Source organism: Crinia signifera, chromosome 2 (assembly GCF_055691185.1).
Source record: "Crinia signifera chromosome 2, ASM5569118v1, whole genome shotgun sequence".
Classification (NCBI taxonomy): Eukaryota; Metazoa; Chordata; class Amphibia; order Anura; family Myobatrachidae; genus Crinia; species Crinia signifera.
The window spans coordinates 116,051,497-116,072,092 of NC_139218.1; the positions used below are offsets into that span (position 1 = coordinate 116,051,497).

General features: G+C 42.1%; 1 protein-coding gene across 8 annotated transcripts in view; it reads right to left on the bottom strand.

The window, feature by feature from the left end:
* Positions 1 to 20,596, bottom strand: part of SYCP1 (synaptonemal complex protein 1) — a 276,938-nt gene that overhangs the window by 7,560 nt on the left and 248,782 nt on the right. For all 8 annotated transcript variants that reach the window (XM_083172734.1, XM_083172733.1, XM_083172735.1 and 5 more), the window contains 2 exons: positions 9,593 to 9,724; positions 7,627 to 7,713 (listed from right to left, as the gene is read on the bottom strand). In XM_083172734.1, coding sequence (XP_083028860.1) covers positions 7,627 to 7,713; positions 9,593 to 9,724 — 219 coding nt within the window. The remainder of the gene's footprint in view (positions 1 to 7,626; positions 7,714 to 9,592; positions 9,725 to 20,596) is intronic.

The window sequence follows — 20,596 nt, forward strand, 5'->3', positions numbered from 1 at the left end:
ACCGGCCTGACTTTGAATAGCCGGTCAAAGGTGGGATCATCTCTGGGTGGGCACTGTGCATTATCGTTGTAATGCAAAAATTTAAGGATTAACTCAAAACGAGTCCGGGTCATGGCCATACGGTAAAGTGGGGTGCTGTACAGAACATCTGTACTCCAATATTGCCTAATTTCTGGCTTTTTTACTATGCCCATATGAAACACCAGACCCCAAAACGTCATCATCTCTACTGCATCTACAGGGGTCCACCTAGCAAATGATGACGTGGGGTTTTGAGCAATAAACTGCTGGGCATATAAATTAGTTTGGTCCACCATTAAATTTATAAAATCATCAGAGAAAAATAATTTGAAAAAGTCAATTTCTCTGAGACCTGTGGAATCAAATTGGATTCCTGGGATGGCCAAAAACTCAGGAACCTGGGGCTCAAAATTGTCTGGTGGTGGGGTCCATACGAGATCAATTATTGGGGGGGGGTCTCAGCTGCTCTACGGGGGCGTCTTTGAGGGGGTCCCTCATCACTAGAGGAGGAAGAGGAGCTTAAGATGAATCCTTCAAATTCCCCGCTTGCCTCACTGGCTGTGTCAGAGTCAGAGGCAAGCATGGCATATGCCTCCTCCGCTGAATACATTCTTCTGGATGACTGGGATGACATTTGGGATGCCATTTTTATTTTTGTGTTTCTGGTAGTGAAATGTTTCAACACGTGTATAGTGTAGGGGGGGTACAAACTTTATTTCAATGTAGTATGTAGTGTGTAGTGTGTATGTAGTGCAGAAAAAAAAAAAAAAAAAAAAAGGTCCTGCGCCAAAAATTGAGCACAGATGTTGGTCAGTAACGTCCGTCACTGAACAGCGCTCAAAGGCAACAGGAATTTGATCAAAAAAATTTGATAAAAAAAAATTAAAAAAAGACCCCACAGCACCCTCAAAAAAAAAAAAAAAGGTGATCAGTGATGCGACACTGATTACCAGTGAGGGGCAGCAGGTGCACAACCTTTGGTGCAACTGACAGTGCAACTGGCAGGTATATTATAAAAAAAAACCTCTGCACCCCCAAAAAGTTGCTGATCACCTCAGATATAGTGATCAGCACAAAAGGGGGGGGCAGCAGACACAAAATATAGCACTCTCTATCACTCTCTGTCACTATCTCTCTCTATCTCTCTCTATCTCTCACTATCTATCACTATCTATCACTCTATGACACTGCAGCAGCAGCACTGACAGTTATATATATAAAAAATAACCCCTGCACCCCCAAAAAGTTGCTGGGGGTGCACAAAAGGGGGGCAGCAGACACAAAATATAGCACTTTCTATCACTATCTCTCTCTATCTCTCTATCTCTCACTCTATGACACTGCAGCAGCAGCAGCACTGACAGGTATATATATAAAAAAAAACCCTGCGCCCCCAAAAAGTTGCTGATCAGTTAATTTATACTGATCAGCACAAAAGGGGGGGGCAGCAGTCAGTTGCACACGCAGTACAGCTGTATATATATAAAAAATATATAGCACAATCTGTCACTATCTCTCTATCTCTTTATCTATAACTCTATCACACTGCAGCAGCACAAAATATAGCACTCTCTGTCACTAGCCCTCTCTATCTCTCTCTATCTCTCTCTATTTCTCTATCTAATAACTCGAACACACTGCAGCAGCACAACACAGCACAGCACAACACAGGAAGTCACAAGAAGTAACAAGATCCAGGAACGCTACAAGCAGTGATCAGGTAAGTGTTTGCAAGGATCAGGTCAGTATATCGCGGCAGATAGGCACGGTGACCGCACTGCACGCAATTCCAGACCGGAATGGCGTCTGCAGTGCAGTCACCGTTAGTTTAAATCACCCTCCATGGCTGTGATTGGTTCGTCGGTCCGACGAACCAATCACGGCCTTTGGGGGCGGGTGAAGTGAGGTGGGGTGACACCAGTGTCACCCTTACACCCCGTGGTGATTGGTGCTGTACTTTACAGCACCAATCACCACCGATCCCTGTGTCACCGGCGAACGTTATTCGCCGGTGACACAGAAAACGCTGTAATTGGCTGTTCACACTGAACAGCCAATCACAGCGATCGCCGACGGGGGGGCGGCATCGCAGCCCCCCCTGGGCATGCAGGGACATGTCTGCTGTCAGGGACAGCAGACATGTTTAAACTGTCACCGCGTCTATAGACGCAGTGACAGTTTAAAGCCATGACGTACATTTACGCCATGTGTCGGGAAGTACATCCCGGCCATGACGTAAATGTTCCTCAGGACCCTAAACAGTGCATTTTTTGCATGTTACCTCACAGAATTGCAAGTGAAATAATTGGCTCCATAAGTTGATCTTTTAAAATGTGTCAGTAAGTAATGAGAACACCTGTGCACCACAAATGTGAACTGTGTGGGGTCCTGAGAACTGAGTTTAATAAATACTGAACTAATATAATTAGACAAATGAGCAGCATAGCCTTTAGACATGTAAAACCTATTCCGTTGCTCGCTCCATATATGTGGGCTTCCAAAAAGCCCGGTTTCAAGCTCAGTAGCCCTTTTGTTAACCCGCTCAGTACTTGAGCCTGCTACATACGGTATGGTGACAATATGCTTGTTCTATCCCCATATCCCCTATGTGTTCCAAATAGAGTAATGAGATGCATACAAAGCGCCCATATACAGTACAGTACATGCATAACTATGCAATAGCTTTTTCTGAGAAAAACGTCTATTTAACATACAGTACTGTACAGTAAAGTAGTTCTTGCACTATAGTGTGTTTCAATCGACTTAACGAATGCACAATGGTGAATTTTAGAAATCTGGTGGATGATTGCTAGTATTACACTCACCGGATACGCTACGCTAAGCTCTGTGGGGCTACCTCCGACTAGTTGCACCACATTGCACCCAGGCACACTGTGACTGTTATTGGGACTAAAGGTGCCCACACACTAGAACGATTTTTTGGCCGATTGTCCGATTTTCGATAAATCGGCCGATATATCGTACGATATTTACCGATAATCGGTCGAAAATCGGCCGATATCGGTCCGATGCGCGCTCCCGTGGATCTTTAGCTGAATCTTCTGATCTTACGTGCTGCACAAAAGATCAGAAGATTTAACAAAAGATCCATAGGAACGCACACGGGATCTTAAGGTGCCCACACACTAGAACGATTTTTTGGCCGATTGTCCGATTTTCGATAAGTCGGACGATATATCGTACGATATTTACCGATAATCGGTCGAAAATCGGCCGATATCGGTCCGATGCGCGCTCCCGTGGATCTTTAGCTGAATCTTCTGATCTTACGTGCTGCACAAAAGATCAGAAGATTTAACAAAAGATTCATAGGAACGCACACGGGATCTTAAGAAAAATCTTTGGTAAAGATGTGCGCTTGCCTGAAATCTTTGGTCCAGGGCGGACCAAAGATTTAAAGGCTAATTCATGCGCACATCTTACGATCGCAGATCTTTCTAGTGTGTGGGCACCTTTAAGAAAAATCTTTGGTAAAGATGTGCGCTTGCCTGAAATCTTTGGTCCAGGGCGGACCAAAGATTTGAAGGCTAATTTATGCGCACATCTTACGATCGCAGATCTTTCTAGTGTGTGGGCACCTTAACACCATAGACTGCCTAATTGAGGGAGGCTCCATCTATATTAAGCCTTAACAGAGATAAATACAAGGGTGATAAAAAAAGATAAATATTGAGCCAGGTTGGCCCTAACTGTAATTTTCTAAACAATTGTATAACATGGCAGCTAGGCGCTGGTTAGCTGGATGTTAATCACTCTATCACCTTCGCGTTTATCTCTTTTTAAGGCTTAAGACATCTGTTATTAAAAAAAATTATGTTTCTTTTGGTTTTTAGATTTACTATTCTTTCATTCTTGTGTTTGCACATTTTGTGTCAAATCTCTTATGGTGTGTACAAGGTCGACGGCCGTGCTATTCGATCCCGATGCGATCGGATTGCATCGGGATGGAATAGCATGGCAAGCCAGAAGACACACCAGCAATTTTGATTATATAGTACAGATGTGTACTACAGTATATAGTCAATGCAGCCCCGTCTATCTGGCTTCAATTTGTGTTGTATGGGAGCGCGCATCAGGATCGCAAGGTTAAAAACCTGTGTGATCTGCATACTATCTTGATGTGATTTTGACTACATATAGTCAAAATTGTATGCTGAATTGTACCATGTGTACACACCATTAGATTCATATTTATTATGGAGGTCATTCAGGTTCATACATGCGAGTTCACAATGGGGAGTGATGTTGATGGCAAGCGCATATTTGCTCATGCGCATGAGCAGTTCATCTAGCATAGTCGCTGGCCCGTTCACACGGAGCAGTGCGGGCGGTGGGTGTGGGGAAGCATGCACAGATCGTGCCCATGGGAACGCCCAGCATTTCATAAGTTTTGTAATACATAGAAGTTTGGTTTACCCACCAGTAGGTAGGCTTAGGTGACCCCTAGATCTGTGAGGTTTACATCTGTTTAGTTGACCACTTTTCTCACCAGAACTTTGGCAAGATGCAAAATCCTAATCTTTATTACAAGTAAATTGATCCTTTAGAGCAATTAAATGCAGTTAATTTTGTATGTAAAATATTGATAGGTGATTATATTAATCTTTGCTAAATTTGCCGCTTAATGTGGTAATACATAACAGGACATTCATTCATTCCTTTACAATATACTGTAAAATGCTTTTTTGTGGTCTGCATCTTTGTCACATAATCTAGTAGATATTTTACTTGAGGGATAAAAATAAGCCATTGGATGAGTTTTTGTGTGCACATTGACAATAGTATGTCCCATGCACATTCAAAGTCATGTAGAAGATGTCCACAGTAGATTACTATGTGCCCTGGTGTCCAACACGCGAGGCAAATGGCACATAACATGCCTCAGTCCTGCTTTATACTGCTGTTTGATAGGCTGGGCCTCAGGACCAAAATATGATGGGTATATTGAAGTATTATCACCCGCTAAACCAGAATGATAGCCTGTTTCACAAGACTTCATCTGTCCCATCTGCAGTTTATGTGATTTAGCTCTCCCAGTAAACTGCCTGTTCCCACCCCAGATGCCTACTTTTAGTCAATCACTCTGTGAACCGCCAGTGAACAGAAAAACAGAAACAGAAAAGTTTAAGAACTTTTCCTATCCGTGCAATCAGGTCTGAATAGGGCTCTATATCTTGACATACCATTTCAGAGATGGTTTATGCAAAGAAAGTTCAAAATGTTTAAGAAACTTGCCATAGTAGTAGAAACATCTGATGCTATGTGGCATTTATATAAAAAAGCTATTTATATTATCTAAATGTACGGGTGATGGAAAGAGCTCAGATAGAAAGGGTTTCAGAATAGAAGGTGATGCAGTTGTTTTGAATGTAGAATGATTGCACAATGTCTGGAACTACAATATGTGAAGCAAAAGCCTATTAAACATTAATATCCTTAGCAGTTGTATACTGACCAACTGCAGTTGTATACTGACCAACTGCAGTTGTATACTGACCAACTGTCTTAGAAACAGAATTTGATGACAGATAAGAACCACTTGGTTCATCTAGTCTGCCCCATCTTATTCTCACTCAGTCTGACAGCCCACACCCTAAATCAGGCATGCCCAACTACGGTCCTCAAGGCACACCAACAGTGCAGGTTTTGTAGATATCCAGGCTTGAGCACAAGTGACTTAATTATTATCTGAGGGATTCTGATTAAACCATCTGTGCTGAAGCCTAGATATCACTAAAACCTGCACTGTTGGTGTGCCTTGAGGACCGTGGTTGGGAATGCCTGCCCTAAATACTGTACATCTGATTAGCACAGGTACCCTACCTACTCTAGAAAAAGCTGATTAGCAAAGACACATTGTTTTTCCTATTTAGGCCCGTATTCAACCCCGGACAAAATTTTCGCCAGGTGAAATATCGGCAGATTTTGCCCAGTTTTTAGGTTAATTTGATTCACCCTATTCAAACCTAGTGCTGATTTTTTTACCATCATTGGTGAAAAACACGTATATTGGCCCAATTGCCGTGAATTCACATGGTTTTGGCTAATTTGCTGCCGTATCTCCAATGCCGATTCGCCCAAATACAACAGTAAAATGGCATGCGTGAAAATGTACTCAAAAATGGGCGAAAATGCCCGTGACTGAATAATGAAAGGTACATTTTTGCCATTTTATTCAGCTGGTGAAAACTTGGCCAAGATTGAATATACCCATAAGATACTCTGTGCTGATATCTCAAATTTACCTACACTACAGTCTTTTCAGAACTAACTCAATGGGCAGTATTCAATGAGAATTTTGCCGATGTGCAGCGAATCCTGTTTAGGATTCGCCGGCTCCAGTATTCAACGAGTCAGTGGCTCACTGCCCCTGACCGGCGAATTTTAACTCCTGCGGTGATGCCACAGGGAGCCTGAGGACGACGGCAGGCAGGGAGATGGAAGTCTCCCTGCCTGCCCCAGAACGTTTGTGGGGGGGAGGTGGGCTCCCCGGGAGCCAGGCAGCACAGGCTGCCCCCCCGGGATAGCCAACAGGGGACCGGGTATTCACTACACCCGATCGTGCATATGTAATGATCGGGTGCAGTGAATATATGAATATCTAATGAGCGGCTTGGCTCCCGGCCCCCTGCTCTGTGTAAAAAAAAAAAATATATATATATATTTTTTAAATTAAATATATATTCATGTGCTTACAGCACATGAATAAAAATAGCATGCCCCTCCTCAGAATAAAATTCCTGATTTTTTTACACCAAATGTAAAAAATAAAACACTTTATTTTAAAAGTTCACATTCCACTTCACCATAAAAAGATAGCGATTGCTACTCGGTGAATCATGGCGATAAAAACCTTGAAATGTATTCGCCATCTGGTCATTGAATAGGGTGATTCACCGTTTTAGTAAAAAAAAAATCGCCTTACAGCACGAAAATAGCACAAAATCGCCATAAAACATGGCGAATCAGCCTCATTGAATACTGCCCAATAACTTACAAACAACTTTCTTAGAGTGCTTAAAATTGTTGCATCTTTTGCATAAGTTTCTCCTATACTTGTTAGACTTATAAACAGTGTTAACATTTATACTAGTTAACATTTATAAAAAAGGGACTAAAAAGGACGCAAACTACACTTTGGCAAAACCATGTTACTTTGCAGGTGTGGCAGCTGAAAAAGAGGAAGGTACCTGGACCAAACATAAATTGAGCACCATGTAAGAGATATACAGTATATGATATAAAGATTAGCTGTCTGGTACACAACCTCAATAGTTATCACTCCCTGCCCTCATCTTTTCACTATTGCACAACTGATTTGCACCACATTTACCATTTGGCATGCTAAAGTAGAATAAGCTATGCACAAATGTAATAGGTCAATAGGTGTCAGTTACATGGAATTAATGTTTGTTTTATTTTTTGTATTTCAGAGGTACAGTATTGGTCATATATTGTATGCATATACTATATACATCTGTTTTATCAGTGTATCATTGAAATTATAGGCTAGTGCTATTATCATTTCCATTTGTTTTAAGATAATAACAGTAATACGTATAAGCATATAAAAAAATTACATACATTTATGGGAGTCAATGTGAGGTCATTGGGTGGCACATAAGACCTCTCATATAGAGCTTTGACCATTTCATCATCTCCACATATCCCCTAAAATAATAGAATAAAATAAAATCATGAAAATATGCACTGAAATTCAAATCATTAAAATAGGAACATCTTTCTTACTATTACTGCTCTATCTCCAGTTTAGGGAAGCATTTATATACTTAAATCCTTTAATGTACAGTATGGAGTACTGGTAGTCTAAGCTAATCAAATTTCAGCATTGCATTTCTTCTCTGGGAATCCAAGCAAAAATGAAGGCTCTACTGGGCTGCCCCCCACCAAACCATTACACAAGGGCTGGAGGAGCTCAATCCTTTACTATGCCTTAGAACCAATAAACGGAAAATCACTTTTTCAAGGAAAACTCTGTAAAAAACCATTATGAATTCAGATACAACTGAAATCACACATAGAATATACAATAAGCTTGCTGCATATCATTTTAATCAACAAGGTCTGCTTGTGCACCTGTACGCATAGAAATGCGGATTTACAGTAAAAAGTTCAACCGATAGACAATCAGAGCTACCGAGTCACACCACTGCATCTAAAAGGGCTAAAAGGAGGCTCTATATTTATGGACACATCTGCGCAGTTATTAGTTTCTTTTTTCTTTTTTTTATAAAAGAATAGTCTGTGACATGCAGAGCAATTTAAGTAAGAAACTGGTCAGGATTGACTGTGAGTTTTAGGTTTCCCAGCCAAGTGAGGAGAGTCTAATCCATCATTACACCAAGCACGGTGATTTGGATTCTGCATTGGGAGCTACTGAAACAGATGACTAGCAGCGATTTGTAAGCAGAACAGGCAGTATAGAATAAGAATCCAGATAGCTGCCAATAAAGTCAAGGATCCAGGACACAGATAGAGAAGTTTATGCAACTTGTACGCATAGCGATGCAAATATAAAAGATATAATGGCACAATAACACACTCGGCGCAACAGAGTCACACCACTGCATAGTGCAACGAGAAGGGCTGATTAACGTTCAAGGAGGCTATGTACTGTACGTGGACACATCTGTATAATTTTATTTATTGGTGAAATAACTCTCGCTCTGTATCAATTCCCTAAAACATCTCTGTGAAATGCATAGCAAAATAAGAAAACGCCTTGTAAATAAGTCGCCCTCTTGCCCATATGACAACCGAATAATAATAATAATAATAAATAATTTGTCATGTAGTCTGAACTTTAAAAATTAAACCATGCTATTGCATGTGAGAAAATAACTGGGTACATTCGTGTCAAAAGCTCACAACCTGCAGGTTGATTGAAATTGTCTTCTTTCATCCTTACAAGATAAAAACTTAAGCAACACTTGGAGGCCACCATTTCACATACAGAATCTAGGAACATCGCTTATGAACATCTCATTCATTTTCTCTACTCTACTGAAATTTTTTTTGTTCAGTAGAAAAACTTAACAATCATCAATTATGTGTTCAAAGCATATGACAGGTGTAAAAAGAGTTGATAACCCTTCACAGATATTTCAGTGTTTTTTTCCAATTTTTTTTTAAATTATACAATATTATGGGCCAGATGTACTAAGCTAGAAAAGTGATAAAATGGAAAGTGATAAACCACCACCCAAGCAGCTCCTACCTGCCATGTAAAAGACTGTGTTTGAAATATGACAGGTAGGAGTTGATTGGCTGGTTGTTTATCACTCTCCATTTTATCACTTTTCAAGGCTTAGTACATCTCGCCCTGTAACTGTAGACCTAAAAACATTTATATTGTAATATTGAATGCATATTTTCAGATATTTTAGTAATTACTAGGATTCACTGCAGGAATAAAAAAAAATGATATGAATATATACATACTACAGTACATGCGGTTTTATCATTATGTAATTTGTTAAAGATAACCCAAGGAATGTTTAAAAATGGATATTCTAAATTAATATTTTACCAGAATGTCTGTTTGTTCGGAACTATCAGAATGGAAGTCGAATTGTAAGGCAACTTTTCTTTTCTTCTTTGTTGAGTCTTGAGGATATATAGTGACGTTTTCATGTTGTAATGGAGTCTTTACAGAATAGGTCTGAAAATAAATTTGATACAATGCTCGTAAAAATGTATTTAGAAACCTTTACACATGATTGCAAATGTCCCATATTAAAATCAAAATTTAAAAAACGACATAAAAAAAAAAAAATACTAATAACTGGTGATCATGGTGATTACAGATCTGTACATTTGGTCTTTATTTTATGCACCATATACAAAATAATTGATCAAAATTACACTACAAATATTAATGAGAAGAAAAAATAGAACAGATCGAACAGTTTTCAATCACCCCGACAGCACGTTGTGTCTTGCCATCTCGGCACACCATTCGCCAAGACGGGGACATGCGAGCATCTCACACAATTGCACATTCCATTGCCGTGAATGGGGCATGCGAGCGTCTCACCTGCTTCCCATTCTCATCGAATCACGCACCAAGACAGAAGGTCTGGATGAATGAAAAGGGCTCCATCTGTATTGCAAAGTATTTAGTCAAAGTTTCAAATAATCAGTTAATGCCTAATGCACCTACAGTATTGGTTGCATTTCAAGGTGCATTCCTACTTCAATGTTGCTTCTGTAAACATCACTATGCATGCATTTGTGATATTATAATTTAATCCTAACAAACTTTTGCGGCCTCATTTATATCTTAAATTTAGCATGATCTTTTATACAAAATTGCAAACACGAGGTACAACATGAACACAATCCATCTGTCACGATTTGGGGGTAAAGTACAGATTTTAGGGGACCATTTAAAGTGCATGTCGACTTCTGTAGTAATATGCCATGCTGTCTTTCTGGTTCATGCACCCTCAGGCTGCCAGGAATAAAACACACTTAGGGGTATATTTACTATAAATAAACAGATACAAACTGATCTAAATTGATAAAAACAAAAAATGTATAAGTGACCAGCGCTGTGGTAAGGATGGCAGATCACGCTATTTCAGAATAGATACAAGTCCCCTTTAATATCTATTGGATCTCCACACTCACGCATGCATACATATGCCATGCGGAGTCGCAATTGGCAGATGAAAGTTAACTTACATATAAGTTCTATTCAGGTGTGCACATAATGGTATCTTTAAATGGTGACTTCTGCGTACAAAATCAGCATAACTTACTTTAGGGTTCTATCTCGCGTTCCCATAAAGGTATCTTTTCCACAGATCAGCAAACAAGCAGTGGAATGTAGAAAAGGGTTTAATCCAACATGGGTGAATCCAACAAATCCAATAAAAGGATAAAAAAAAATTCTAAAGAGTCACATAGCATGGGCTGCAGGGAATAATGGAGCAGATGAAACGATAAATTGATGTTGTGTTTCCAGGGCTAAGTTAACAATGAATATAAAATACCCCCGAATCTGTTGGAATATGTATTTTTTTAGCCCTGTTAACACAACATCAATTTAATATTTTTTTTTTCCTAAATCAATTTGAAATGAATGAAAATTGATCAAAATGTACGGTACTTGTGTATTACCACGGCGCCCAAGTTTCTTACGTACGGCACTGTAGGAAAATCGCATTGCATCGCATGGGCCATTGTAACTGCCGTGCGATGCGATTTTCCTATGAAATTTATTCACTGCTCTCTTATCCCCGGGGTATCATATTGCATCACATTGCATCGCACCTGTACAATGCCATTAGGTGTACAATGCCATTAGGTATACAATAATGACATACAATGAGGTTTTAGGCACCCCCCCCCCACTATCCACGGCACCCCGAAGCGTGGCGAGTGCAGCGAGCCCCGCATGGGGCGGCGGAACGCATCCTCAGACCTTTTCATACCCCTACTATCCACATCGGCGTGGAGTTGACTTTATATAGTGTGGCGAGCGCAGCGAGCCACCGAGCCCGAAGCATGGTGAGCGCAGTGAGCCCAGCGAGGGGACGCAGATTACTTTACATGTATTTCGCGGCCCCTCGCCACGCTTAGTGCTTGGTGGCTCGCTGCGCTCGCCACACTATATAAAATCAACTCCACGCTGAGATTTTCCTATGCAGAATAGCCCACTAAGCAAATAGTTTAGGGGGCGCCGTGATAATACGCAAGTACCAAATTTACCTTTAGTAAATATACCTATGTAACTGTAAGTGCTGGAGTACATAGAATGTGATGGCAGATAAGAACCACTTGGCAGATGTAGTCTGCCCTTTTTTAATACATGGTTATCTCAAACCCTATTTAATCCCTTATTCATTTGTATCTTTATGTCTATCCCATGCATGTTTAACTTCCTCTACTGACTCGGTGTCTACAACCGCTGAAGGGAGGCTATTCTATTTGTCTACTATGCTTTCTGTAAAGTCATTTTTCTTCAAGTTCCCCTGAACCTCCTTCAGTGCATGTCCTTGTGTTCTATTACTTCTTCCATTAAAAACTGTCTTCCTCCTGGACCTTATCAAAACCCTTGATATAAGAAATGTTATATCATGTCCATCCTTTCCCTTCTCTGCTCCAAACATGTTAAGATTTTTTTAGTCTTTCCAGGTAAGTTTTGTAGTGTATGCCATGCAACATTGTTGTTACCCTTATTTGTACAGCCTCTATGTGTTAATATTTTTCTAATAATATGTAAGCAGTGGATTTTATTATTTGTTTTCAGCATAACATATAAGGATTTAATCTTTGATTAGGCCCCTTGGAGGTAAGATCACATCAATTCCTGACCATTTATTTTGTTAGACTCATTGTGTAGTTATTGCATATCTGTACACAGACCTTACTTGTGAGATAAGCAGTGACCTACAGTATCATAGAATGAGTGCACTGACCATAGGTCCAAATACCAGTTGGAACCAGAATACAGCAAAAAGAAAACAAAGGATTACAGGTTAACATCCAGCAGCCAACACTCATTTTAGTATATATATGTATTGGAAGCCTGAGACAATGACAGTAGACTCGAATAGGACCATAGAACTGCAGTGAGCATTGTGTCTGCTGTGTAAGTATTACCCAAACATTTGATGAAAAATGATGGGTCTCCTCGGCCTTGGAACAAGAAGAAGAAGATGATGCATCAGTAATCCATGATCACATAGACAAAAGTTGATTAATACTTTTGTATGATTGTTGTTTGTTATTATAATAAACTGTTTGTCATTTATAATCAGTAACTTGGTTATTCTTCATTAAATATTTCCTTCAATCGAAAGAATCCCTAAATTAAAATATACAGTATGGTTTCTAGAATTGAATACAGGATTCTAGAAGAGGCGGTACCAATGACCTATACAGTGGCATTATTACTTCTTTTTTTCTGCTACTGATTCCTCTTCCAGTACAAGCAAGCATCTGGTTTGCTTTCCTCATTGCTTTGTTACAATGTCTACCTGCCTTCAAATTATCTGAAATAGTGTCTTCTACAGATCGGGCTGCTCTCTGCCATCAACATCCGCTAGTATTTGGTGGATGGTAAGCACCAGCGGACATGCAAGCATCCATTGCCAAGATGGGGCGCGCTTCACCAGTGGTGGCTCCTACAAGCAATCTTTGGGGGGCTGACGGCTGCTCTGCTCAAAATGCACACCATTCGTGACACCCCTCATCGCACAATGATGAACTTCATGTGCATGTGCACAAGCCACAGTCAGTGTTGGGGGGCAAAAAAACACTGACAGTGGTAACACGCATGTGCACTAACATCTATCGGCTGAATCCTGTACAGCCCATAGAGGAGCCTTATGGCTGGTGGAGGTGGGGACTTGCATAACCACACTCCCCTTCCTTCTTCTCTGTGGCCTCCACAGACTGCATCGGCTGCAGCTCTAGAAACACAACAGAGCTGGCACAAATGCATCCCATTAGAACCCATATCTGCTAATCACATTCCAGCATGTGATTATCAGATGGTGCTTACTGGTGATGGCAGTTTTTTACTGCAGCCCTTAGGTAAAATATGCCCCTGCTCTTGATCACTCCTCTAGTCTCCCTAGTTCATAAATCATTTGTTTTACCTCTCCTGGTTTGTCTACCCTGTTGCATGCCTTTGTGTGCTCTGCAAAAAGGCATACTTTCCCTTGAATACCATTTTCAATGTCACCATTAAAATTATTGGTACTTGTGTAGTTTCACGGTGCCCAATATATCGTATGTGATATCGGCCGATATATCAATGCGATCCGAAGCGATTTTGACCTGTTCATAACCCCACTATCCACTACGCATGGAGTTAAATTTATTTAGTGTGGCGAGCGCAGTAATCCGCGTATGCTCGCCACGCTTCGGGCTCGCTCGCCACACTATATAAAATTAACTCCATGCGTAGTGGATAGTGGGGTTATGAACAGGTCAAAAATCGCTTCGGATCGCATTTGATATATCGGTGCATCCGCCGTGAAATTACACAAGTACCAAATTATTAAAAAGCACTGGTCCAAGAACATATCTCTGAAATACTCCACTGGTAACATTTCCCTCCTTTGAATGCACTCAACTTATTAAAACTCTATTTTCTGTCCAGCAACAAAGATCTTATCCATTCAACCATCTTTTTATAAATACCCATGCTTTCAAGTTTAACAGCCTGCGATGTGGGACAGTGTCAAAACCTTTACTAAAGTCTAGATAAGCTATACTGTATCTATGGCCCCTTTATTTGCCTTTATATCTACAGCCTGACTTTAAGGTGCCCACACACTAGAACGATTGTTTGGCCGATCAGCTGATTTCAGAAATCGACCTCTCTCGATCAGATACGCACTCCCGTGGATCTTTTGCTAAATCATCTGATGCATGAAAGATCAGAAGATTTAGCATAAGATCCATAGGAACGCACATCGGATCTAAAGATAAATCTTTGGTAAAGATGTGCGCTTGCCTGAAATCTTTTGGGTACTTGTTTCCTAGCACGGCCACACCGATTCTAATCGGGGGCATCGTAGGTAAAAAATCTGATCGGTCGCATCGCATGCGTGCTAAAAAATCGCATGCGATGGTCCCGACGCGATGCCCCCGATTTCCCATAGGGAACAATGTTAAATGCCTCAATTTACCCAAATGAACAGGGAACAATGTTAAATGGTCCAGAAACCCCCCAAAACACCCCAGAACAGTGAACTGGCCCCCCAAAATTAGTTAACGCCACCCCACGATCAACGTGAACCCGAAGCGTGGCAAGCGCTGCGAGCCCGCGAGGGGCGGCGGTACGCGTCCTCCGACCTTTTCATACCCCCACTATCCACGTCGGCGTGGAGTTGAGAATAGAATAGTGTGGCGAGCGCAGCGAGCCACCGAGCCCGAAGCGTGGCGAGCGCACGCGGATACCTTCACAGTTATACGCGTCCCCTCGCGGGCTTCACAGGTGTCCGTGGCGACGCGGACACCTGTGAAGCCCGCGAGGGGACGCGTTTACCTGTGAAGGTATCCGCGTCCCCTCGCGGGTCTCGCCACGCTTCGGGCTCAGTGGCTCGCTGCGCTCGCCACACTATTCTATTCTCAACTCCACGCCGACGTGGATAGTGGGAGTATGAAAAGGTCGGAGGACGCGTACTGCTGCGCTCGCCACGCTTCGGGTTCACGTTGATCGTGGGGTGACGTTAACTAATTTTGGGGGGACATTTCACTGTTCTGGGGTGTTTTTGGGGGTTTCTGGACCATTTAACATTGTTCACTGTTGATTTGGGTAAATTGAGCCATTTAACATTGTTCCCTATGGGAAATCGGGGCCATCGCGTCGGGACCATTTAATGCTTATTTAGCCGCATGCGACGCAACCGACGCGATTTTTTTACTTTTCAATGCATTTCAATGGGAAATCGGGTCCATCGCGTCGGGGGCCATCGCATACCACTATTAAGGGCACAAGATCAATGCGATTGTGGCCGTGCTAGGAAACAAGTACCATCTTTTGTCCAGGAAGGTTTCAAATTTCAAAGCTGATTTATGCGCACATCTTAGGATCGCAGATCTTTCTAGTGTGTGGGCACCTTTAAGGGCCATACACATGAAGAGACTTGTGCCAGAGATTCATAATGGGAGATTCAGCATGAGATTTCCCTTAAACTGAATTTCTCAGATAATGGGCAAACACACAGAGATTTGTGCCAGAGATTCATAATAGGAGATTCAGCATGGGAGATTTAAAATCTCTCACAGAAAGTGTTTAGGCAACTTTAGGGAATAAAAAAATATTCAAATTGAAATGATGGGATGAACTAAAGCCTGGTGGAGTGTCATATGCCATATGTCACAGTGTGACAAATAAACATTGGTCCAATAGTGTCCCCCCCAAATAAATAAACATTGGTGATAGTGTCCCCCCCTAAACATATAAAAGCTGTTGATATAGTGTGTCCCCCCAAATATATAAAAGTTGGTGACATAATGCCCCCCCCCCCCCCCCCCCAAAAAACCCCATATGAATGTTGGTGATATTGCGTGTGTCCCCCCCCCCCAAAAAAACCAAAAAAACCCGCAGTGAATATTGGTTGCATAGTGTAAAAAAAAAAATACTTAGCAAGTTCGGAGTCTTCAGCGGCATATCCGCTCACTCCCGCAGCTTCCACTCACTTGAGGGCGGCATCAGCGTGGCGTCCAGTGGCATCAGTGCGGCTTCTCCGGTGATTTCAGGGGGAATCTCCGGTGGCTTCATGGTGGCATCTTAGCCGGATTCAGGGGGGCATCTCTGGCAGCTTATCGCTCAGAAGGCCCTGCTCATCTGCCGGCACCACACATGTGGGAGATGTGCAGGACCTTCTGAGCGACTGCACTGAAATTATCTAACCTGCCTATTCTGAATCGTGGGCAGATAGAGATCCGTGGGGCCACACTTTTCAATCGCTGTGTAGTCTACATACAGCGATATACACCCATTTTCTGAAAGATTTGTTGAAATCACTCAGAAAGTGGGTGTAGGGCCCTTTTCTTTAAGAGTTTCCATTAATTTCCTTAAAACAGGGCTCCTCAAACTAATTTGCTCTGGGACCCCATCAGACAGGCAAGTTACTGCAGAAGGTCATCACATCACATGTGTAGTCAGCAGACAGCACATACATGGCAGCATTGTGGAGGCACAAAATCATGTGAGGAGTCTAAAATAAACGACAATTCAACAGATTTTTCAGACGCCTTGAATCACTGACAGATTAGAAAATTTATCAGCCTGATGGTCAGCAACATGGAGCCACGACCCCATGCTGAGACTGTCAGGACCCACTTTGGGGTCAGGACCCACAGTTTAAGAACCGCTGCCCTATAACATACAGTATGCAAGGCTGACTGGTCAGTAGTTACAGTACTTGCCGCTTCCTTGTTGGGAGTATGTTCCATCTTTTTCAGTTGTCTGGAATTACACCTATAGCAAGTGGCTGGTTGAAGAATTCTGTTAATGGCACTACCAGCACCCCTTTAAGCTCTTTTAGCATCAATGGATGTATCCCATCTGGCCCTATTCATCATGTATTTTATTATCTTATATTGGAGAGTTTGATAGGACCTTGTACCAATTAGTGTAAGACAGGGCCGGTGCAAGGCACCGGAGCGCCCCAGGCGAGTCGGGGTCGGGGCGCCCCGGTGCCGGGGGAGGGGGGGGGTACCTGTCCTGCAGGCTGTCCGGGGGAGGGGGGTACCTGTCCTGCGGCGCTGTGTATTTAAAGCTGGCGGCGGAGGCAGCGGGGGTCCCTGCAGTCCATTAGAAATAACAAGCGCTATCCGTCGGGCTATGCGGAAGCGCTTCTGTTGTGAAAACACTGGCAGCACGCGGATAGCGCTCGTTATTTCTAATGGACTGCAGGGACCCCCGCTGCCTCCGCCGCCAGCTTTAAATACACAGCGCCGCAGGACAGGTACCCGGGGCGGCACGGGGGGGGTCAAAATGCCACCCTCCAGTGGCCGGCGCCCTAGGCAAATGCCTAGATTTGCCTAGTGGTGGCGCCGGCCCTGGTGTAAGAAGATATATTTTTAACGCCAATGTACTGTAATAAACTTTACTTAATCTAGGTGAGCAGAACTAATGTACTGTACATTGGATTGTAAACCCTCAAATTTTTAAATATATTATACACATGGGGCAGGCCTCTTCCTTGCTGGCAAATCGCCAGAACGTCAGCGCTGGCGATCCGCCAGCGGCCTGCCTCACCATCTGACTGAGACGCGCGTGCGTCTCACGTGCACCTCAATCTCCGTCGGCGGGGTGACGGGAACCCTGTCCGTCTCCGCCTCAGGGAGACGGACAGGGTTAGTGGGGGCAGGCGGCGGGGACCCCGGGTTACCGCCGGAAGGGGACACGCGCGCCTCTCGTGCGCGCGTGTCCCCTTCTCGTTATGCAGATGGCGCTGGCGGGGGATGGCGGCTGGCGTCACCATCGCCATCCCCTGCCAAGATGGGACCTGCCCCATCTGTACTACATTTCAAAATATATATATTCATTTAATGGCCCAGCAGAAAAACTTAATTTCTGTATTGTTTTGACACCAAATTCAGGGAAGCAGTTCCTCGGTCATTTATACTGTGAAAATATCACACTATATTTTCCTGTTAAATGCCCAGTTCCAGGCGGAATTCATCCTAGGGATCTAATGCAATTAATGGAGGACAAAGAAAACCCTCTGTATTACATTTTCGTGAAATCATTTTCAACCGGTAAGGTGCCGAAAGACTGCAGAATAGCAGTACCATTATTCAAAAAAGGAAAAAGGAATGACCCAGCAAATTATAGACCTGTGAGCTTCACATCAACAGTGGGTAAACTATTTGAGGGAATATTAAGGGATGGTTTCCAAAACATTTGGAATTGCACAGTATAATCAGTATTAACAAACATGGGTTTGTAAAAAAAAAACCTCTTGTTCCAAAAAATCTAATAAGCTTCTGTGAGGAAGTTAGCAACAATCTAGACAGTGGAAATGCTGTAGATGTGGTCTTCCTGGATTATGCCAAGGCTTTTGACACTGTATCACATAAGAGGCTAATACAAAAATTAGAGGAACTGAGCCTTGGGGTAAAAATTTGTAGATGGGTAGGAAACTGGCTGCGGGATAGAGAACAGATGGGTAGATTTATTAAGCTCAGTGAAGTGAAAAGTGTCTGGTTTTTATCACCGGTCAATCAGTTCCTACCTGTCATTTTTCAAACCAAGCCTGTAGCTTCACAGGTAGGAGCCGATAAAAAAAACAGTTTTTCACTTCACCAAGCTTAATAAATCTACCCCAGAGAGTGGTTGTAAATGGTGTTGTTTCAAATATTATACCTGTAGTAAGTGGAGTGCCACAGGGTTCAGTGCTAGGCCCACTTTTATTTAACATATTCATTTATGATATTGGGTTGGGTATACTCAGTAATTTCTCAATCTTTGCTGATGACACAAAACTGAGCAGGATGATAAGAACAGACATGGATGTATCGAAGCTTCAGAGCAATCTAAATAAACTTGATGAGTGGAAAATGAGGTTCAGTGTGGATAAATACAAGGTTATACATCTCAGGAGACATAACCAGTGTGCTAATTATAACCTAAATGGAGTGGCACTGGGTAAATCAGAATTGGAAAAGGATCTAGGAGTTCAAATAGACAACAAACTGGAGTGTAGTGCTCAGTGTCACGTATCTACTAAAAAGGCTAAGAGGATACTAGCCTGTATAAAAAGAGGTATGGGGAGAAATTTACTAAAGGAAATTTGTAAAAAAAATAGGTGTATTTGTATCCAGAAATACACTCATTTTTGACATTTACTATCCTGAAAATACGGCAATTCGTATTCATATTGATGTGCTATCAATACGAATATGAATTGCCGTATTTTCGGGATAGTAAATGTCAAAAATGAGTGTATTTCTGGATACAAATACACCTATTTTTTTTACAAATTTCCTTTAGTAAATTTCCCCCATGGTGTCTAGGGACACAAAGGTAATTATGCTGCTTTATTAAGCATTGTTCAGACCGCACATAGAATATGGAGTACAATTCTGGTCCCCTCACTAAATAAAGACATCATGGATCTGGAAAAAGTTCGAAGAAGAACAACAAAGCTAATAAAAGGGTTGAAGAAATTGAATTATGAAGACAGATTGGACAATTTGGGATTGTTTACGCTAGAAAAGAGACGTTTAAGGGGAGAAATGCTTAACATGTTTAAATATATAAGGAGCCTATATAATGAACTGTCAGACACGTTGGCATGAGTTTAGACTAGAGGAAATAGGATTTCGTACCCTTAAAAGAAAACAAAATTTAAGGTCAGTAAAATTGTGGAACTCTCTTCCTGGAAAAGTGGTGTCTGCAGAGACAATAAATTATTTTAAATAAGGTTGGACAATCATCTTTTGGGCAAAAACATCCAGGGGTACAAATAACAATTAAAAGGGGATTTTGTACTTACCGTTAAATCCTTTTCTCAGACTCCATAGGTGACACTGGAGAGTTACAGTGGGGAATAGAAGGCGACCACAGGGAGCTTGGGCACTTTAGAATAAATTAAGTGACTAACTCCTCCCCTTCTACTTCCTCTCCTAGGCAGTTAAGTATGTGCCCGGAGGGAGCTGGAAGAAAGGAAAAACAACCCACTTCCGAGAGGAGGTCAAACATAACATAACAAGTCACACACACACTCACATAGAGTGAACATATAGTTTGAAGAATAGCATTCATAACAGAATGAACTCATCCATAAAACTAGTAAAACTTAGAACTCAGACTGAGTACAGTAGTCTCTTTAACCTCAGGTAATTGACCAACCTGAAAACCAAACAGTAAACCGGAGAGACAGCGTCGGGTGGGCGTCCAGTGTCACCTATGGAGTCTGAGAAAAGGATTTAACGGTAAGTACAAAATCCCCTTTTCTCTTTCCTCCACTAGGTGACACTGGAGAGTTACAGTGGGGACGTCCCAGAGCTCCCAACACGGGTGGGATGACGCTGAGAACCCCTTAACACAGAACGG